The following is a 23,684-nucleotide window of genomic DNA, read 5'->3' as shown; positions in this document are numbered from 1 at the left end:
TGTTTCAGACTTCATCTCCTTCAAGATATGTGTTTTAATACATATCACTGTGTGACTAGCAACATTTTAGGTGTCTTAGAGCAGTATTTGACATATATCCCTACTTGTACCCACATTGTGACACACTTTGTCCAGAATTCTTGCATTAAGTGGTTGTGTGGTATGATATTACTACATTTCCTGTACTGTTGACTGCTTGTGCTGGTTGATATGTTTGTGAAAACGTCAGGGTATGTATATCTGCCATGGTTTAGTGGTAGATCACTTTGTCTATGGAGTGCAGGGTCCTGTGTTCGAACCTTGGAGAGGCATTACAGTTTGTTGCTGGGTAGAACAGGGGATGTTAGCTACAGATAGATTAAGGCACGTTTATGCAGATTTGCGTGATGGTAAGCACTGCTAACCTCCGCTTATGTTTTTGATCAGTCAGTTAGCCTCTGATTTCTCAACCTGTGTAGGCATAGCTTACCCTCGCGTAAGCCAACTTACTGCTGCTTACAAGTGCTGACTGCTGCTTAACCCCATGCTAATTTATTTGAAATGAAAGTAAAAGTGGTTGATAGGAAAGTGGTGACAAATGGGGCACAAAGAGAGAAAGACAGTAGGGAAAATAGCTAGGCATGTGCAGGAAGGGTATGGGAAAGGTGCATAGCTGTGCAATTCTTCTACAGCAGCAGCTGTGCATATACACTATATTTGCAGGTACATTTGGACCCTCAAACCCCTGGGGGAGGGGTGAGGACAGCATATATTCATTGTGATGCCAAATAGACCAGATTACATGTGATCAGTGGGCACGTGTGCAAAATTGACAGCTATGTTTGGGCTGTGATTTTGTTGTGGGAACAGATTGCCCTTGTTTCATTTTCCAGGTGAGAGTGGGATGTTGGGGAGGGGTAGTAGGTATATTTGGGGAGGGAGGTTGGGTAGGTTAACAGACAAGACACACAAGATGCATACAGGGCCAGTATATGACACATGTGGGTGGTAAACACCTTGTATGGGGAGAGGTGTGTGGAAGTCGCAAGCCCATGAGCCCCCAACTGGAAACAGTGGGACTGAGGTCCCCACCCATGGCCAGTCACCACTGCACCTTCATGGCCCCGAAGGTGGCTGTGCTGGGGGCTGTGTAGGAGGGGCAGGCTCACCCTCTAATAGTGCCACTCGGCCCTCAAGCTGGCGTAGCCTCTCTCGATACTTCAGTTCGAGCTCCCTATGCACCATGGCCCGGACCTGTTGATGGGTGACAGGTACCCCTCCGTGCCCACTCTAGGGGGGGTGAGCCCCATCCCCTGCAGCAGTTCCTCCTGAAGGTGGCACAGTGCCCACGGAGTTGGAAGTCTCAGGCTGGGCCCCAGATGTGGTGGTGCCCAGTGCCATGGCCAGCTGGGATGGGACAGGTGGGTCCGCTGTATTGTCGCCGGTTTATGGCAGATATGGTTTAGTAACAGTCAACAGCATTCAGGATTAGTTATAACAGCATGCATAGGTATCCCCATTAACCTGACACACTGGATTTAACACAGTTGCAGAGCAAGCAGAACACATGCATATATGGAACAACAGTGGCCATTACAAGAGCATGCAGGTGTCATTGATGGCAACAGGCCACCAATATGGGTGTATTATAACATGCCACATGCATAGAAACAAATGGGAATATGTATGATCCATTAGGACATATGTCCTAACAAATGTTTGGAGTGTACACATACCAGTTGAGGAGTGTCATTGGGCTATTTCACACATATGGTAGAGGTGAGAGAGTGTTAAATTAACAACTGACATATCTTTGTAGTTTTCACGACATTCCTAGTCACTGCAGTGGTATTTCCCTCACAAGTATTATTACACTACCCAATCACCTTATATTATACACTAGTATGTTTATAGATGATTATATAAGTGGCCTGTGTCTTACATACAGCCGTGACAAGATGCAGGTGTTAATGCAACATATGTTGTGTATTGCTGTCATACACTTTAGGTGAGGTGCTACAATGACAGATTTGTTTTTCCTACACATTCTATGACTAGGTACACATTTGACTTGCTGTTATATGTCATTAACAGCTGCCTACATTTCTGGGTTCCTCACACTGCTTTTTCAGGGGGACCGGGTACCAGGCTGGTGATATGGGCCATTTATCTGTACATGCTGGACAGACTGGAACAGTTGTGGGGTATGAATATGCGAACAACTGTCTATCTGAACACTCTAGCCAATTCTGTACAGTTGCTGGGTGTAATTATACATACAGCTTTCTATCTGAACATTGTAACAAAATCCATACAGTTGTGGGGTACGATTATGCATACATGTTACTAGCACTCTCGGGACTCAAACCCCTGCTGTGTGTGACAACAAAATTATAGTTAACATCACAGTACACTGTGCCATCAGGGAACTGATGTGAAGTTTTCCACTGTCTTCTATCTAAGTCTCCCTCACTTGTACAATATGACTGACCTCTTGGAACTTCCAACATTGTTATACAGTTCTTCATACACATTTTATCTGCATACCACAGAGTGGGTAACACTACTTAATACAGCAGTACTATTTATAGTATGCAACAGTTCAACTACATATGACAGAAGAGTACTCAGAAGCACTCCAGGAGTTGTACCATTAGTCACAGAATATTGCACATGTATTCCTACTGGTACGACACTTTCTAATGCTCTTATATGTATTTGTTATGACAGTATATGCAGAGGTATACTAACCTGCCTCGCAATGCAGCCTTTGCAGCCTAGCATCATGGGCTTGCTGTTTCACAGCCCGCTCATCTGCAGATGTCGGAGGTATACAGTGATATGTCGCCATACCTATCCATAGTATACACAAGCTAGGCAATTCTTAACTACTTAGTGTAAATGGCAGTTACTCAGTACTGGGGCATTAGCCATCTGCCGAGACTGCTAGATCCACTGTTCCAGCACATTCCCCCTCTGCCACTTCAGGTCAGCATGGTGATGCCTGACCTGCTCACCAGCCCGGTGGATACTTGTGGCACTGGTGAGGTCACGGGCGAGACTGTCCCAGGCCTCTGTTTTATACTGCGAGCCCTGGTACTAGCCCTGCAGTGGTCTCTCCTTATGGTGTTGTACCAGGAGCCATACCATGAGTTATGACTCCTGGATGCACCAGTGCTGCGTTCTAAAATGAGTGCTTTCACCCGCACCATCCATTCTGCCTGCAGTAGGATGCTACCACCACTTATGGAACATATTCCTGCCTGTGAGGTTTATATACGGCCATTTACCTGCACTTTCCCGTGATTGGCCGGGTTTGAAGAGGCTAAGCTAGGGGCACACCTGCTTACCTAAGGTTGGCAGTGCTTATAGGGGTATACCGGTAGGCAGATTGGACTGGCTCCCCTACACATTGCTTACTCTTACTAAGTTGAGCTGTGCTGCGGTTAGCATTGCTTAATAGTTAATTTGCACTATATTTGCCTTCTGGCAGTAATATATTCTTCATTACAGGTTTTACGTGTCTGGTATTCATGATTCATGTGAACATACACTCTATAGGGACCTGGGGACTTCTACACTTTATTACAATAACATCTCACATCTATGCTTACTGCAGTATTCCAGTTCACATAATTATGTAATGTAGCAAGGTAGACCTCCTCACACTGTACATAGATTCAGTTCACATCTTTGTTTTGATTTACCTGTGGTGAGGATTAGTTTGCTGATACCTCATTCATCTGTATTGCTATGATGGTTTAGTGTGTGTACAGGGTCCTGGGTTCGAACCTTGCAGAGGCAGTTAATTTTGTTGCTGGGCAGGACATGCAGGTTTGCGCAGGTTTGTGTGACTGTAAGCACTGCTAACCTCTGGTTACAGTTTCTTGAACCTGTTTGCTTCTACTTTGCTTAATCTGAGTACCGCCCACCCACACAGGCATACTCCTGCTTGCTGCTGCATACCACCGGTTTTATACATGCTTAAGTCAGGTGTACATGTCAGGCATGACTGTTCACGAAGGTCAGTGTAAGGTTAAGTGGAATTCCGGTTTAGCATTTCTGTTTAGGTTACACTCAGGTATTCACGTTAGGTTTACATATGCCATACCTGTGTTGTACAGTAGATGTGAATAGTGGGAGGTGTAGGTGGGTAGGTGGAGGGGGGTCATTTTAACTGTATAGTAGGCCGTTCGACTGATTGGTGAGGGTGCGGTAGTGAGGATTGCAGGGTATTGGGATATGTATGTGAGGCAGGACAGGAAGTGTCAGTGTCAGTAGTTGGTGCAGGGGTCTGAAAAATCTTTGCATATTGCTTAGACAATGAAATTGGGTTTGCAAACAATATGAGAGAGCCTGGTAAGAGATGATCGTGTCCAGAGTGTGGTTTCAGGAGTATGGACTGTTGCTAAGATAAAACTTGTTGTTACATGTATGTAGGTAAATGGCACTTAGATTCTCAATGAAAATTTGTATGAATTAAATGATTCTTGTGGTATAAACAGTCCTATTGGATAAACCTGTATGACTAAAAAATGTGTTAAAAGAACTAAAGGTAAGCTCAGCAGCGATTTGTGTGTTTTCTCCAAAGAAGAAAAATGCAGAATACTTAGAGAATGTACTAATTACAATGTACCCAAATATAGCATTTTTGTTACGTATTTAACAACATTTAACTCTGCAAAAATCCTGTTGCAAATGTTGATAGAAGACATGCCTGTACATTTTGAATTAGAAGTACAACCCTAATGAGTGAACAGACATTTTAAAAAATCAGTAATGCAGCTTTACATTCTACCGATTTGGCATTGAAAACTTGTACAGCAGATTATATACAAAGAGTATGGAAGAAGTAGGGGCTGTTGATTTGAAAGTTGCTTATAATAAACAAAAATAAATGTTGCTTTAGATAAAAGTGCAGTGTTATAGCTTCAGCATACTTACAAGAAATTAGATAAGTAAAATGAATGTAGAGTGGGGAGTGGAACATACTGAAGTGAAACTAGGAGATGGTCTTATGAAACAAGGAACCTTATTTAAGAAGAAATGGGTATTTCACAAAGGAATTAGTATAGCAAAAGTGTAAAACTTTGCTAACGTTTGCTGAAATTCTAGTTCATTATTTAGCTGATAAACGTTGATTCCTTACTGTGATGCTTGTCCTGATGCAAAAGAGTTGTGCTTTCCCTCAGAATGCCTTATGGCATTCAGGGCTCCCATGGCTTTATATATCATACACTGATAACTGTTGAGCAAAAGTGCTCCCAACTACACAAAGAACATTTTGCAATAATTTTGGGTGACCAGAAATGTCATTAATTGGTTGCAGACCACTGATAACTTTGTCCAGGGAAAAGAAACCTGCTCCTCGATGGTTAATCAAGAGTACATTATTAGTCTGTGCTACTGAAACCATGCTACATAAAATGATTCACAGTCAAGGAAAGTATCATGCTAGTGCTGCTATATTAAGTAGGTTGTTTGTTTGTGATATACCTGCATACCTGATCAATTACTGATATTAAACACTAAACAAATTTGACACTGGACTGCCAGAGATATAACTTTGTCATAAGTATATGGACATATTTTCAAAAACTGGCCTAACACAAATAGGTCAGTGTATATGCCTGTTTGTTACAGAATGCCAACATTAAGTGTAGATGGTTGGCTGTGTTTTTATAAACACTTCACAAGGTTATTTTGTAGCACTAAAATGGGTTCTTATGCATTAGCGCAACCAGATGTAGGATCTGCTGTTATTTGTAATGTTCCAGCGGAACGACTTGATCTGCTGCGCTGTACTGACTGCAGTTATCACTGATTTATGGAAAACACTGTTAATGTTTTTAGCCCCTTCATTATGTTTTCTTTGCAATGGCCATTGGAAGAGTTAAAAAATAATAGGATTACCATAGACATGCATTTTCTGAAGCACAGCAAGCGCAAGCAAGCTACGGTAGAAGACAGTCAAAATACCTCTATCATCAGCCAGTGTAAAACCTTTTCCCGACATAATGCCAACAGTACATGTCCACCCCATAACCAGGAATGCAAACTAACTCATTCACAAATGTGCTTTAAGTAGTTACTTAAAACTGTACCTGTGCTTGCAGATGTGTACAGACAGCACTTCCTGCTTTTTGTTCACGTAACAGTATGTACTCACTGTGCACGACACAGCAGTCAGTAAATGCTTTCCTAACTTTAAACAGCAGTGAGACCCGTTTTGTCACCTGTTTGTACCCTTACACCCCCATGCAGTGTGTGAGGAGTGATGACTGTTAAAGTTGAATGCAGGCTTTTTACAGCATGCTGCGACTGTGGAGTTCACAAAACCCACGAAGCACACCACGGAGAAGTAGGAAATTTCACAGTTATCCCTCCTGTTGCCTCATACCCCATGTGATGTGACACAGTACTTACTTCAAAACACAGTGGGACATTTCTGGCCAGTACTAAACACTTCCCATGACACTTTCACAGGCTTCATGCTGTCCTATCTCTGCAGGTGTGCGTGAATGGAGACCTTGAAAATCTGGTTGCGATAATACGCAAGTACCCTAAAATGTTGCTTCAACTTCATTCTGGGCTGTGTGTTTATAAATGCTTCACAAGATTATTTTGTAGTACTAAACATTTGCTTCAAATTCATTCTGGAATACCCAGAAAGAAAGTTTTAGAGCGATCACATGTATAGTAATCTGACATAGATAAAGAAATAAAAAAAGGAAAGATTTAAGACAAATGTCAAGCAAATGGTAAATCACAAACAAATACATTGTTCTGCCCTTGAGAATGGCCTGAGAAGCCAAGGTTAGCATATTAGAAAATGTTCTGGTTTAGACAGATGTTTATTCAAAACTGATAGACATGTATGATATTAATGTCACTGAAGTAGAAACATCCATTGAAAATCAGAGTATTTCACTGTACATTCAATTCCAGCAATTTTTATGTTGCTATAGATCTTTTTCCCACTAGTCTTAAATTTACAAATATAATGAAAATAAATGAATTCATCATGTAACTAGTGCACCATTATATGCTTCATCTACTGGCCCAGCAGAGGGGGCTGTCTGTACACCCTTTGAAGTAAGAAATTAAGAAAATGAAAGGTGAGATTGTTCAAACAAAATGGTCATGTTTTTGTTTAGCTATAAAGTTGTCACAAGATGACAGGTCTATCTTCTGCAGACAATTAAGATCCATGTTTGAAATACTTTTTCCAGGAACTGGAAGCAAAAATGAAGACAAAATGGTGGGATGAAAATACCTTTTATAGATTCATAGGTTCATAGGTAGGTACTAGGCTATCGGCCCAAGGGCCTACGTAAGCCTAGCCAGCAAGGTTCCATAGCTTACGCCACCCAAGAAAGTTATTTTCCTGTGCCACTGTCGAGCAGAGACACAGAAGTGATCCCCGGGGTGTATTTCCTATTTCCCATCCACTCTTCAAGATTTTTCTTGAAGAGTGCTAATGAAGAACTTTGCTTGACATAGATGGGTAGCTTGTTTCAGAGTATAGGAAGTCTCTGGGACAGGAATCTATCCCTCCAGCATGTCCTGTTTATTGTGGTGACAAGGTTTAGGTCCCTAAAGCGTGTAGCTCGGAGGGATTGGGAATTCTTTAGGTGTAGCATGTCCAACAGCTCTGGGTTTGACATAGCTTTATATGTTAGGCATGTGTAGTTAGTTTATGTGACAACTACAGTTAAGGTACTAAGAGAACATTTGGCATAATTGAGAGATTTTTTTTTCTGTTTTTTTTTCATGATTCATCTGTAGGAAGGCATATTGTTCAAATAAGGCTTTTTGTCTAGGATCAAATATGCAACTAAATAAGTCTTTGAATCTGGAAAGGAGAAGATTCTTTAAGCAGTAGAGAGAGCCCAGCATGCTTTTTATCTGAGGTGGGTAATACACCAGTGGAAGTTACAGTTGAGATTCCTTTACTTGCACATCATAGTGACTAAAGACCAAGAAAAGAGCCTTTACCTTCATATGAGATGACAGATTGCATATAGGTTCATAGGTTCATAGGTTCATACTAGGCTATCTGCCCTAGGGCATTTATAAGCCTAGCCAGAGTGTGTTTGGCTTTCTCCACCCATTTTAAATTAATTTTGCTATGCCTTTTTTTGAGGTTAGTATACTGTGCCTCTGTCTAACAGTGACACAGAAGTGATAGCCGGGGTAAACCTACGATCTCCCATCCATATCTTTATTTATGAGGTCCAGGTTTAAGATTCCTCTTGAAGAGAGTCAGTGTGGGACTCTGCCTAACCTGGACTGGGATTTTATTCCAGAGTGAAGGGAGCCTCTGGGTTATGAATCTGTCCCTCCAGCATGTCCTATTTATTTCAGTGCTGAGGTTCAAGTCTCTCAAGCACGTAGCTCGATGGGATTTGGATTTTCTGAGGTGCAGCATGTCCATTAATTCCAGGTTGGACATGGCTTTATACGTCAGGCACAGATCATCTCTGAGCAGGCGGTATGCCACTGAGTAGAGCTGGAGTTTCTTTAACCGGGCAGCATATGGCATCTGTTTCAGCCCTTTGATCCTCTTGGTGAGGTACTTTTGGGGTCTTTCCAGTTGCTGCAGGTGTCTGGTAAGGTACATCCCAAAAGGGGCATTGTACTCAATTATGGGCCTGATGAGGGATGAGTAAAGAGGCACAATGACCTCCCCTGATCTAGATGTGAATCCCTTCATGATTAGGTGGGCTATATAAAATGTTTTTCTAACCACTTTGGCCACGTGGTTGTCAAATGAGAGATTGCTATCAACATGGGTCCCCAGGTCCCTAATGACTTCTTCTGTACTTAATGGATTACCACCTATGTGGTAATTTGTGGGCACTTTGTTTTTGCCAAAGGGGATGACTATACACTTTTTGGTGTTTAGCTTGAGGCCATGGCTCTGGCACCAGTTGTCTGTTTCTATGAGGCCCTTTTGGAGGATGCTTGTGTCGGCTAGAGAGTTGATTATGGCACCCAGTTTGCAGTCATCTGCGAACTTGGTCAGCCATAGTCCTTCTGTGTTGGCCTGTACCACCGAGAAATATATACCAAACAAGAGAGGTCCCAGGACTGAGCCTTGTGGGACGCCACTTGTAACTGGTTTGGAGTCTGACATGGCTCCAGCAATTCTAACCATGTGGGTTCTGTCCTTGAGCCAGTTTGCAACCCATCTAGTGACATAGGGGTTTATACTTAAGCTGGTGAGCTTATCTATAATGCTAGAGTGGGGTATTGTATCGAAGGCTTTTGTGAGGTCCAGGTAGGCTGTGTGGACCACCTTCCTCTCGTCAATGGCCTTGGTGACTGTTTCAAAGAAATCGACCAGGTTTAAGAGGCAGGATCTGCCCTTAACAAAGCCAAACTGGGTAGGATCCAGTGTCTGTAGGTCCCCAATATCTTTATTTATGAGGTCCATGATGATCCTTTCCATAGCTTTGCAGACCAAGCTAGTCAGGCTTATGGGGCGATAGTTTCCAGGATCCGTTGAGGCACCACCTTTGTGGAGAGGGACCACTGTTGCTGTACGCTACTCTTTGGGTACATATCCCGTAGTAAGGCTAAGATTGAACAGTAGTTTTATGTTTGGGTTTAGCTCTTCTTGGAGTTAATGTAGGACGCAGCCCGGGACACCATCTGGTCCCATTGATGCTGTGTTTTTTGCTTTGGAGAGGGTGGCTCTTACCTGAGCATCTGAGATGTCAGGGGGGCAGCACTCTGTTGGGATAGATATTTACCCTTTTGGTGGGGGGGGGGAGTTTGCACTGAATCTGTCAGCTAGGATGTTGGCAATGTCTGTGGGCTCAGTGTATTTTTTGTCATTTTGGACTAATTCTGAGCATATCTGGGAATTCCCACCCAGGTTCCTAACATAACTAAAGAAAGCCTTGTGATTATCCTTAGTGTCCTGTGCAATTTTTCTCTCAAAGCTGGCCGTAGACGATTTTATGAGTGCCCATAGTTTTTTGCTAATACTGATCAGAGATGCCTTCCCTTTTTGGGATTTTGCTCTATCATGTAGTAGCTTCCTCCTTCTATTGTATAGTTTGTTTATGGCTGGGGTCCACCAGACAGGACGTCTGCCTTTGGAGGATTGGGTCTTGGTTTTATTTGGGATTGCATGATCCATGCATTCCTGAAGGTGTTCATAGAATGCGTTTATAAAGGATTTTGCAGTCTGGGCCATATTTTCCACAGGCCCGGGGGCTTTGAAGGATTTCGCCTCGGTTTTGAGGCATGTGAAATTTGCTCTAGAGAAGTTTTTCACTGTGGTTTTCTGGGCAGTGGGTGGGGTCGGGATGTGAATATCCAGTGAGATTAGTTTATGGTCTGATCTTACCAGTGAGGGATACACTTCTGGTCTGGAGCATAGTGTCCCCATGTTGGTGATGATCAGGTCCAGTATGTTTTCCCCTCTTGTGGGAGTGGTAACAAGTTGTTCCATAGCATTTGAGTTTATAAATTCTAGGAACCTTTGGGCTAGGGTGTTGGAGCTAGAGTAATGCTCCCAGTCTATGTTTGGGTAGTTGAAGTCGCCCAATATAATGATGTTTGGAGAGACCTTCATATTTTCCAGTATTCTCAGGAAGGCCGAGTGGGGTTCCTGTGTTTGGGAGGGTGGCCTGTAGCAGGCTATAAACTGGAAGGCAGTTTTACCCACAGTTAGTTGCACATGGATAGTCTCTGATGCTTCATGCTGTGCCACCAACCTGGAGGTGTGGGTATCTTTGACGAATATTGATACCCCCCTCCTTTTGTGGTTCGGTCCAAGTTTTGGGGCCGAAAAGCATGGTATGAGGTATAACCTGGTAGTGCTGGGGTGCTCTCGGGAGCCTTGAACCAGGTTTCTGTTACTGCACAGATATCGATGTTCTCCATGCTAAGGAGAGTTTCGAGTGCGTGCATCTTGAGGTTTAGACTTTTGGCATTGAGTAGCATTACTCTTAGTTTCTTATCCCTTGTGATACCTATGGAGGTGGGTTTGTCTTTTGAGCCTTGCCTACAAAAGGCACAATGGGGGTAGCAAGAGCCTTTGCCAATATCCGAAAGCCCAGGGGTGACAGGTGCAAGCAGTCCCTACTGAAGCATCGTGGCTTGTCGAGCATGTCATCCCAGGCTGACAGGCACTGGATCTCCTTTGAATAACACCAACACTTAAGGCAATTGTTGAAATTGATCATCTTGTCTTCATATTGTGGCATCATTCTTGGTGAGGGTAAGATGCTACTCAAGGTCAGGGTCATACCGGCCTGGGTTACATGCTCAGAGAACTCCTCTATGTCTCTTTTCATGTAGTCCAGGGAGGTACATCTCAGGTCATTCACACCAGCATGGACAATGACTGAGTCATATTTGTACTTGCCTTGGAGTGACCTGAGTGCTTGTGTTATGTGGCGGATCCTAGCGCCCGACAGGCAGCTCACCGTGACCTTCTCCTTGTTCAGCCTGGTGAGCGGGACGTCAGTGTGCCTGACGATAGAGTCACCTATTACAAGTGTATCAGGTGTGTTGTTTAGCCTTAAGGGCTGTGACTGTTGGCACACTGGCTTTGTGAGCTATGTGTTGCACGTGTTTTGTTTTGGGGTAGCGGTTGCTTGGGTGTCTGCTTTGGAGGTCTCTGCTGCTTAGGCAGATTTTTATTTAGAGCCTCCGAGTATGTTTTTGTGTGTTTATGTGTTTGGTTTGTTGTCGTGGTAGGTCTATGTGAGACTGGAATTGTAGTGAGTGTGGTTTCCTTCTCGTCCTGACTGGTTACGCCAGTACTGAGTTGAGAGAGTTTAGCCTCCAGTTTGGCTATATGGTTGCATCTCTCACATGTGTTGGAATTTGTTGGGAGGAGGAGGAGAGGGTTGTCTGTGTACATGAGGCAGTTGTAACATTGCCTCAAGATTCCCAGATTCACCAGCTGGACCGGAGAGGAGATTGACAACTGACCTTTGGACATGCTAGAATAGTATTGGGAATTCCTTTATAATTGGAAAAAAAGGCCAATGGGGAACAAGATACTCAAGGGGAGTTTGTGAGGGTGTAGTGCTTTCAATTTAAAGCTGACTTATATAATTGCTTTAGTGAGCAAGTGCCCGGTAACTTAAATGCAATGTGTTACAGGTAACTTAAATGCAAAAATGACAAACAGTAACTTTCTTTCAAGTGAAACAAGGAAATAAGTACAGTAAGCAATGCAAATATCACTAGGGATCCACAGAAGTGCTAAAAGGCCGTGTTTTAGGTGGAATTAGCGTTTCAGGGAAATAAACAAACAACAAGCATACAAACAAAGCTAGATTCAGCAGGCCTGGATCTAGTCTATGCTACAGCAAACAAGGTGTACCAATTTCAGTGAGAAACAGTTAGAATATGCAGGCACTATAAGCCTTTAACCAGAAATTCCCTGCTCAGAAGGGCAGAGTCCAGCCTCTCCTCCCACAAGAGTGCAGACCGCAATCCTTCTTAACGTAAAATAACTGGCCTGAAGCCCAAGTGCTTAAACCAGAACTAATACACTTTTAGAATAACAGACACTGAGCTCTCAATCAGCAGTCCCCAACTTAGAAGGATGTAAGCTACCTGTCCTGCCACCACATATATTCTTTAGATTTACCTGTTGCCATCCCACCTGTATGCTTTCCTCTTCAAAAGGTGCCCCCCCAATCTAATGAAAAGACTGTTTGTGGTAAATATTTTTTCCTGGAAAGAAAAATAATGTACTTTGTTTTCACTGAAGCCTTGTAGGCTGTTGCTTATACCTTCTTAGTTAAAAAGCAATGTTGAAACTTAGAAAGAGTAAACTAATATATAATTACATATGAATGATTCAGAATGAGAAACATAAAATCTAATATTTTCATAGCATATGCTTCTGAAGTAAAGGTTTGCCTTTGCTAAATATTACAGTTATACAAGATGTTATTTATCTATGCTTTGTTAACTGGGCTAACCTTGTTGGGTGCAGCCCATTTTAAGAGATGATCTAAGAGGGAAGCCCTCATAAAATACAAGCTGAAATGTTAGTCAATACGGATGAATATTGAACTTAAGAAATGCAAGTTTGCATTAAATTATTTTAAGTAAGAGAACCCTTTTACATATGAAAATAATGCATCATGTGAATTAGAAAGGGAAAGAACTATACAGTCTTGGCTGTTAAAGGATTAACCTAAATGGAGGAAAACTCATGTTGTAAATATAAGCATTCCCCATTGAAGTGCATGTAGTTCTTTTCCCTTACCCATGATATTTAGCATAGCTTTCTACTCCGGTGATGGTGCTGCGGTAGCGGTGTCACCTCACAGTACGACGTTGTCCTGTTTAATTCTCAGCTAGAACGTCTTCTGTGTGGAGACGCACGTGAAAGGGTGTACCTTCATTGAAGGTTGTGCGTCAGAGCTGGCAACTCAGCACGTAAAAATCTACTGCCAATCATTAGCGGACCAGAGTTCTGCTGTGGCGACCCCTAATCAGGAAAAGCCGAAAGACACAACAACAACAACCTGGAAGATTACATATAGGAGAAGTTTCAGTGTTATTAAGCCATGAACACTGACTTTTATTACAGCTGCTATTTTATTTATTTATTTATTTTCTTAAAATTATTTCTTTTAAGAAGCTTTAATTTTATGTTTGATATAGACAGGCAGATAGCTGATAGATGCACAATGATTTTTTAGACTGTATTGATATTATAATCATCTCTGTGTTTGATTGTTGTTTGCTCATGGGGAACTTTTATAAAATGTTTAAGATAACAGCCCTTAATTCTTCTCTTCATGTTCACTGCCCCTTTGCTTTCTACAGTCCATGAAGACGTACCAGCAGTACCACAATGAAAGCCTGAGTGCAGGAAGCAAGCTCAAAGAGGTGGAGAAACAAGAAGAGAAGTATTTGGGAAGATCAGCAGAGCAGACTGGGACAGCTCAGCCTGGGTCTGAAAACAGGCCTCCGAGGCGAAGCTCACTGAAGAAGCTGGAAAGGATAGAAAAGGTACGCATGTAAATGTTACTGTGCTGGATGGTATAACAGGATGGACAGACCAGTCACGCATATTTCCTTTTCCTGTCTACTCAAAAAATCAGGGTACAATGTGGTAATAACTGGTATGCTATATTTATGTTCTATTTTTATCTACTGCATTTATTTAAAACAAAAAGTTATATTTATGCTTGATCCTATAAAGTGATAATGCCAATACTTTTCATTTTTCAGATCAAGTAATGCTATCCAGTTAATAATGGGTAATTGAGAGGAGTAAGCATATTCCCATATTTGTCTTCCCCTATATATATTTAATACTGATATTTCCAGTCTGATTTACAAACACTGGAGTTGGCATCACTACTAAGTTCAAGGTAGTACTAAAACTCTCATTTCAGTGCTTTTGTAAGCCATTGTACCTCCTTTGGTTCATATTAAGCTTCAGATCTGAAGCTGTTTTTCATGTGATGCATTGTTTTGTTTCCTGTGTTCAGTGACCATATTAGAAAGAATAAATATAAAAAATGTAGATTCAAAATGCTAACATCTAAAAGTAAGAGCTACTGTATATATGGAGACTAATACAAAGGATACCACAGAACAAGAGGAAAGATGAGCAGAAATGTTGTACTGATCCTTTCAAGGGACAGATTTCACCACTACCACTTTCAGGTTCACATACACCTGGCACAGGTGACTCCCAGTGTGTGTAACCTCTAGAAGTGATATACCTAATTTCTAGGAAGAAGAAGAATTTTCAAAGGCAGAAGTCATGTAAAAATAAATCTATAAAGCCCACAGGAGGAGTCAAGCTCTATTCCCCAAATCTCTACTTTAGAGTTCCTGATGCTTTATGGGATCCACTACAGTGTAGCTTAGACCACACAAGCCAACAATTGTTTTATTTATTTTCCTCCACGTATTTAGCAACAGGGAAGGTTATAAACACTGCTACTATTCCAGACCACACTGTCATTTTGTCTTCTGGTTCTTTGAATACTCTATCGACTTGTTGCCATATCCTGAAAGAATCTGGTGTTACCAGTGATGGATCAATAGTCTGGCTGACAACTGACCTGTTTAATTGTATAAATAAGTGGTAAAAGAATCCTACAAACTAGATCACTGAAATATATTTAGTCATATTACACTGAGAGAAATGCTCATGAACAAAAAAAAAAAAAAGGATCACTGCAAAATAAAGCCGCTTGTTAAAAATATTAGCATACATTTACTTTATTGCTTTTTGACATTTATGCCCAGCGCTGTCTTTATGATCCATTTAGAAATTCTGGAAAAACATGAACGTTTTGTTTCACAAAAACAAATAAAATGGGAACCAACCGTAAATAGATAACGTGATGACTATTTTTAATAATGAATCCTTGCACCATAATCCCCTCTGTGCTGCTTTATTCTCTAGATTTTTTTGTTTCCTGACTTCTGGTAGGAAATCATGGGAACACCTTTCTGGTGATATGGAACACTTTCTGTGCTCTGATTACAGGAGGTACCTTTTAAGAAAATCCTTCTTAAAACACAATGGTTGGGACTCAGGATTTACTGTATAAAAAGTATACAGTGTATAACATTGGTGTAACATTGATATGTAAGAGGGGATTCGGTGATACTGTTTTACAGCATTTAGCGGTACTTCACAAACAATACATGACAATAAATGTGAATAATATGTATGAAGGATAAAGCACAATATAAAGACTATATTAAATATGAGTTAAAGGACCAGAGACACATACTTAACTGTTCAAGAGGAATTAACACTGGCATTCAGTGCAACCCTTACTACAGGTTGGTTATACAGGAGTAAAGAAAAATGGTTAAAGTGTAAATGAAGAAGGTAGGGCTTAAAGTGATATCATCCATGAATATGCCCAGGAATATATTAGAGCTTGCTGAAGTAGCATATATGTCAGTGAGACAAAGAAAGGGAGAAGCATTAACAACAGCCATTTGACACAGGCTCAGAATCAGCCATTAGATCATGAGAGACTAAAGACTTGGACAAATATTCATTATTCTATACAAAAAAAGGAGGTCTTAAAATGTGTAGAAAGGTGGACGAATGCCAGGAATAAACATTTATTATTTTATACAAAAAAGGAGGTCCTAAAATGTGTTGTCAGAGAGGAGATTAGATGCCATCCCAGGAATGGGGAAGGATGCAGGCAGGACAGAAAATATGGAGTAAGTGTCATTCTAGTTAAAGTAGGGGAAGACAGGAGTGTAGGCAGATTGATGTAATCAATGCATCAGCTGCTAAGACTTCAAGGCAGAATGATGAGAAATCAGAGGGAAGAGTAAAAGAAAAGAATATGAGAAAGAGGATAATACTCCTGGAGGACATGTGTCTGCTACAGGTAGTCTGTGATATTCGTAGCTCCATGATGTAGAAAGTGTTGTGGTCCAAGACCTTGAGGAGGTTATTCATCTGGTTCAGACGTAGACCTCAAAAGATGGAATTATAAATGTGTAGCTAACCAAGGCAGAGAAGATTATGGAGGATGGGCAAATGAAGGCACTACTAGCCACACTGATGCTGCCACTGGAAGTGGTTTTGAGATGGACAGAGAGAGACAATGCAAGCAGAGATGTCACTGTGGGTTTTGGGGAGTTGATTATGATGAGCTGAGACAAGGTCAAAGGAAGTTACATTTCATTTGCTTGATGCAGAAGGAGAAAATAAACTGATCTTGTCTGTCCTAAGAAGTAATATCCCAAAGGTGGACACAACAGGGAAATAATGGTCCATCCAGGGGTGTTCTGAGGCCCAGTGCCACAGGTGGAGGCTGTTGTATGACTCCTGAGTACCTACACCTACTGCACATTTGACTTTGGAAGCTCCTCCCAGTCTCATGCCATCTGCTCATACTAGTGAGTATTAGAAGATCAGACTGGGAAGGCCTTCCCCTTAGACTGTTAATGCTTCAGTTGCACTCTCTAACCTATCTTCCCACCTGCTAAGTGCACATTGCAATATTTAGAGTAATAAATTCTTTTTTTTCCATCTTATTTTTAAAAATCTGCAACATCTGGAACAAGACTACTGATTACTGGCAAGCTATGTGCCATTTTATTTTTGCAATCAGCTTGGGATTCCTAAAAATGAGAATATTGTGAGAGATCTTGGAACATGGGTCGATACTGGCCTCTCATTTGACCTAGTCCTTTTACCTTGAGCAACTCATTGCAAAAGGTATATCTTCAAAATCAAAATAAGTCCTTACCCCCTTGTACTCTGCATTGATTAGACCTATCATAAAATACAAGTCTCCCTTTGGGATGTATCTTGTTAGACACATGAAGCAACTGGACAGGCCACAGAGTTCCAAACTAAAAAAAGATCATTGGCTTAAAAATCCCCAAGCTACCAGGAGAGACTGGAAGCACTATCCCTGAATTCAGTATCCTATAGACTCCATAGGGTGATATGTGCCTAGCTTATCAGCCATAAGGGATCCAGAAGTAGAACACCTCTTATACCTTCATAAAGCAAACAGTCCTAGCACCAGAGATCTAAACCTACTTAAATAAAACAAAATGGAGACATAGATTTGTCTTGCAGCACCTACCCTCTCTGAAACAAACTGCCTTACCAAATTAAGTAGTACAATTCTCTATCTTCCTTCAAAAAATGAGCTATATAATTACATGGGAATTCATAAATTCACCTCTGTATGAGTGGTCTGTCCCTCCTTGAAAAGGGAGGTAAGGCAAAGGGTGGGTAATGGCGAAGTGGCGAAGTTACCTTGTATAGTCTATGATTCTATGATTAGTGCTTCTATTTTGCTTCTGGCGAGAGTAGAACAGAGGGGCATAGGTTCATAGGTTCATAGAACATTACTAGGCTAACAGCATTACCGCCCTTATAAGCCTAGCCATATTTATCCTGAGTTGCCCCAAATGTCAGTGGTTAGGTGAGTGAAGTTCGCAGAGGTAAGGGTTATGTGGTGGCTAATAATGATTTCCTCTGTCCAAGAGGGACATGGGCACCACCACAGGAGTGAATTTGCAGCCACCCATCCTCTGATCTAGGTTGTGTTTGAAGAGGATCAGGAAAGGGCTGTGTTTTACAAGAATTGGAAGCTTCTTCCAGAAAAGTGGCAGTCTCTGGGAGACATGTCTATCTCTCCAGCATGACCTGTTCATGTCAGAGGCTAGGTTAAGATCCCTGGAATGGGTGACCCTCATCCAGTTTGATTTACGAATGTGTAACATTTCCATCGGGGATGGGTCAGAGGCTACCCAGTAAGTCAGGTACATGCCACCCCTTAGCAACCTGTAGGAGACAGAATACAGTGACAGGGCTTTCAGTCTTTCCATGTAAGACTTATTTTCTGTAACCTGTAATTTCTTGATGAGAAACCTCTGTGGTCTTTCCAATTGATGCAGGTATCTGGTGAGGTACATGCAAAAGGGAGCATTGTACTCAGTTATTGGTCTGATGAGGGCTGAGTATAATGGAATTATAACTGTGAGGACCCCACTCTGGGCCACTAATCAATCCTTACCACTGACACTGGAGAGGGACATTCACCTGGAATGCAAATGGATAGACTCCTCTTAGTTAGCAACAATCTCGTCTTAGACAGCACCAAACCTAAAAACTCAGCTGGGGAATCATGCTTCTCAAACTTCATTCCTAAAATATGGAATAAACTGTCAACCCCAATAACCTCCACTGCTCTACAATGCAGTTTAAAAAGCTCCTAATATCACACTTAATAGAAACCTTGCTCTGTTCGTGCATCTGTCCTGGATAACCCTTACCCGAATCTCCTTTACCACATACTGTACACTCTTGCTGTCCTACACCAAGACTTGACCTCATCTGTATCAAAATTAGTCTCTCTCTCCTCTTGAAATTGTATATATTCATGTAAGATACGTGATGGAAATACTACTCAGTCAAATTGTAAATGTTCATGTATATCATGTGATGTAATGTTTACTTCTATAGAATTGTATTGTTCATAATTATGTGCCTAGTGCTGTGATTATTTCCACAATGTCTCACATCTTTGTATTTTTGTACAATGCATGAAATTCTCATAACTGGAGCTTTTCTCCCTGGGACTCTGCTGAAAAAGGACTTGTGCCCAGTCAGACTTTCCCAGTAAACAAATGTAAAATAATAAATAAATAAAATAATAATACACTCAGTATTTCTCAATGTAGACCTCTCTGCATCAAGCACAATTTCCCTTAACAGCACAAAGGGAGCACACTCACTCCTGGGTCTGGATTTCACTGTCTCTCTCCCGGTCCCCAATAAGACTCCCCACTTGCAGAGCTGTAGGGATGCATCCGCAGCCAAGTGTCCAAGCCAAGTCCTCCAGTACCCTGTCTGTAAAACCAGCGCTTTGTGTCCCTGCTCCAGGTAGCTGACACACAGACACTCACACACACACACACACACACACCCCATGAGATTTGATTTTCACACAGACACACACACACACACACACACACACACACACACACACACACACACACACACACACACACACACACACACACACACACACCTGGGAAAGACTGGCACAGATTTACCTGCTGATCCCACTTCTTCTCAGACTATAAAGTAGTTATCACTGCCACCAGACACTACAAAGCCAGCTACCTAAGGCTCTTGCAAGGGTACCCAATTATACTAAGTGAAATTACTATTAATGCAAATGGTAATGTTGACCAAACAGCCAGGTTTCAGGAGTGGCCACATTGTCACCAATAGATATAAGTACTCTCAAAGGTTAAACTATTCTCTAAAGGATCAAACACAATGAAAAGTTCAAATATATTTAATAATAAATAATACAAGAACATGAAAATATGAAATATGTATTTAGAGTAAATACCAGAGTTTCAGTCACAGGAAGTATTAAAAATAACACAGCAGGAAAGATTCACACAATTACAGAAAAACAATGCTTAACTATTCTCACTATATTTTTCTAACTGAGCTAGAGAATTACTGTTCCTACTTATTTAATAAAAACAGGCAAGATGAAGTAGGTGAGGGTTCCTTCTATGTCAGGTTCCAAGAAACAGACAGCCCTGAGACTTCTGTCTCACCTAATATTAAAACATTATTTCTGTAGAGAATGACATCACATACATCTGGTCATCTGACTTCTGGTCCCCATGCAACCCTTCCCCCTTGCTAGAAACTGCCAGGGTTTAGCACCTACATGTCAATAATACACACACAAGAGCATTGCTCAGATCTGGGGCAGCTTCTGGAAGTTATAAATCAATTACAAACCTCTACTCCTCATACAAAAACTAACAAACCATGCTTCTTACAGCCATTGCATCTCTAACTTCATTCAAAACTGTGAGAACATTTTTATGGCCTAGGCCCAGTAATTTACTTTCTTACTATTTCTCAAAGTTAGCTGGAGCTGAGCTTAACATCTTCCAGTATTCTCTGTTTACACACACACACACACACACACACACACACACACACACACACACACACACACACACACACACACACACATATTTAAATATTTAATTTAGTTACAATACAATCAGGACCCACTGTTGGTCCATTTTTAACATAGCAACCAAAGAAACCATCCACTCATAATAAGCAGTGTTGGTTAAATGCAGTAGTATAACTATAAAGATAAACAAAAAATTGACACTGTGGCATGGCAGCTAAAACAAAAGTAGCAAAATGTATTACAAAAATGGTAAGTGCTTTCACGATAAGATCAATTGCTTCATCAGACCATATCACATCATAACTAACCAGCATATATATATATATATATATATATATATATATATATATATATATGCACTTTTTTTTCAAAAAATACAGTATTTAAATTGATTTTAACTGTGTTGCAGGAATATTAACTGAACTGGAAGTTAGTCAGTGTTTGCTGAATTTTTTTATTTGCTAGTAATTACAGGTGTGGGGGTAGCCACATTCTTTGATTTCCTGTCCTTGCCTATTTAAGTGGTACAGTGTGAAATATTTTCTGCTTAAAAATCTCAGCTTTGGCTGGCTAAGAACTAGCTGTATTCAACTGGACGTATAAGAGAATTTAAGTACTTTTATCTGCACTTTTTTTTTTAAAAAATACAGTATTTAAATTGATTTTAACTGTGTTGCAGGAATATTAACTGAACTGGAAGTTTTGACTCTGCTCTTCAGTTAGTCCCACCCACCCTCCCTGTTTTTGTTTTGGTGTTAATCTTAGTGGCCTTGAAACTGCCCGCCCTCTTGTAAATTTGTGTTTGGATACTCCTTCTGGGCCCATCTCATTTGCTCACTCAACTGAGTGCAGTGAGATCATATTCTGATTTCAGGCACTCCTACTGTGTACAAAGAGAGCATCTGGGAAACAGAAAAAAAATTAAGCTTGTTTCCTGCCTTTCCTGTTAAGTGGTATAGACTATTTGTAGGCTTCTGAGCCCCCAAGCCCTTCTGTGTTGGAGGGAAGCCTTCTAGCTTAGTTTTTTTTTCTTATAACTAGCCAGTTTTCTAGTTTCAGCACTCAAATCTGTTTCTTTGATCTCAGCACTTGTATAGAAAAAAAAAACATTTCATCTGCTTTTACTGTACTTGTGTTTCTACCTACTTTATTTTACTTTTGCATCATCTTAAAAGTACTCAATTGTATTTATTACTGCTTGGTGTAACTCATTCTAAGCCTTTTGGTTTAAACACTTGGGCTTCGGACCAGTTGTTTTGCACTGAGAGGGTTTGTGGTCTGCACTGTAGTGGCAGAACAGGTAGCTTACATCCTTCTAGGTTGGGAACTGCTGATTGAGGGCTCAGTGTCTGTTATTCTAAAAGTGTAGTAATTCTGGTTTAAGCACTTGGGCTTTTAGGCCAGTTATTTTACATTAAGAGGGTTCGTGGTCTGCACTCTTGCGGGAGGAGAGGCTGGACTCTGCCCTTCTGAGCTGGGAATTTCTGGTTAAAGGCTTATAGTGCATGCATATCTGAACTGCTTCTTACTGAAGTTGGTGCGCTTTGTTTGCTGTGGCATAGACTGGATTCGGGCCTGCTGGATCTAGCTTTGTTTGTGTAACTTGAGCACTAATCCAGGCATTCTCTAAAGTATTCAATTGTATTTATTACTGCTTGGTAGTAACGTGATTAAAGTGTAGCTATCATTCTAAGTCTTTTGGATTAAGCACTTGGGCTTTCAGGCCAGTTATTTTACATTAAGAGGGTTCGTGGTCTGCACTCTTGTGGGAGAAGAGGCTGGACTCTGCCCTTCTGAGCTGGGAATTTCTGGTTAAAGGTTTATAGTGCCTGAATATTTGAACTGTATCTTACTGAAATTGTACACCTTGTTTGCTGTAGCATAGACTAGATCCAGGCCTGCTGAATCTAGCTTTGTTTATATGCTTGTTGTTTGTTTGCTTGTTATTTCCCTGGAATGCTAATTCCACCTAATACAGCTTCTCAGCGCTTCTGTGGATCACTAGTGATATCTGCATTGCTTACTGTACTTATTTCCTTGTTTCACTTGAAAGAAAGTTACTGTTTGTCATTTTTGCATTTAAGTTACCTGTAACACATTGCACATAAGTTACCCGGCACTTGCTCACTAAAGCAATTATATAAGTCAGCACTAAAAATTAAAAGCACTACACCCTCACTCCCCACTGGCCCTTGTTTTCAATTATAAAGAAATTCCCAATATTATTCTAGCATGTCCAAAGGTCAGTTGTCAATCTCCTCTCCGGTCCAGCTGGTGAATCTGGGAATCTTGAGGCAATGTTACAACTGCCTCATGTACACAGACAACCCTCTCCTCCTCCCAACAAATTCCAACACATGTGAGAGATGCAACCATATAGCCAAACTGGAGGCTAAGCTCTCTCAACTCAGTACTGGCATAACCAGTCAGGAGGAGAAGGAAACCACACTCAATACAATTCCAGTCTCACATAGACCTACCACGACAGCAAACCAAACACATAATCACACAAAAACATACTCAGAGGCTCTAAATAAAGATCTGCCTAAGCAGTAGAGACCTCCAAAACAGACAACCAAGCAACCGCTACCCCAAAACAAAACACGTGCAACACATATCTCATAAAGCCAGTGTGCCGAACAGTCACAGCCCTTAAGACTAAACAACACACCTGATACACTTGTAATAGGTGACTCTATTGTCAGGCACACTGCCGTCCCGCTCACCAGGCTGAACAAGGAGAGGGTCACGGTGAGCAGCCTGTCGGGCGCTAGGATCCGCCACATAACACAAGCACTCAGGTCACTCCAAGGCAAGTACAAATATGACTCAGTCATTGTCCATGCTGGTGTGAATGACCTGAGACATACCTCCCTGGACTACATGAAAAGAGACATAGAGGAGCTCTCTGAGCATGTAGACCAGGCAGGTATGACCCTAGCCCTAAGTAGCATCCTGCCATTACCCAGAATGATACCGCAGTACAAGAACAAAATGATTGACTTCAACAATTGGCTAAGCTTCTGGTGTCATTCTAAGTCCCTGGACTACATGAAAAGAGACATAGAGGAGTTCTCTGAGCATGTCGCCCAGGCCGGTATGACCCTGACCTTGAGTAGCATCTTACCCTCACCAAGAATGATGCCACAATATGAAGACAAGATGATCAATTTCAACAATTGGCTTAAGTACTGGTGTCATTCAAAGGGGATCCAATGCCTGTCAGCTTGGGATGATATGCAC

At 41.4% G+C, this 23,684-nt stretch overlaps 1 protein-coding gene across 1 annotated transcript in view; it reads left to right on the top strand.

Moving 5' to 3' along the window:
• The window catches only part of LOC122808355 (SLIT-ROBO Rho GTPase-activating protein 3-like), an 881,720-nt gene that overhangs the window by 181,340 nt on the left and 676,696 nt on the right, over positions 1-23,684 (top strand). Inside the window, exon 5 of the mRNA XM_044079321.1 lies at positions 13,795-13,980. Coding sequence (XP_043935256.1) covers positions 13,795-13,980 — 186 coding nt within the window. The remainder of the gene's footprint in view (positions 1-13,794; positions 13,981-23,684) is intronic.

This window comes from Protopterus annectens, chromosome 8.part0, assembly GCF_019279795.1.
Source record: "Protopterus annectens isolate FY-2018-M chromosome 8.part0, PAN1.0, whole genome shotgun sequence".
NCBI lineage: Eukaryota > Metazoa > Chordata > Ceratodontiformes > Protopteridae > Protopterus > Protopterus annectens.
The sequence above is the reverse complement of the archived record's forward strand: the minus strand, read 5'-3'. Positions and strand labels throughout refer to the sequence as shown.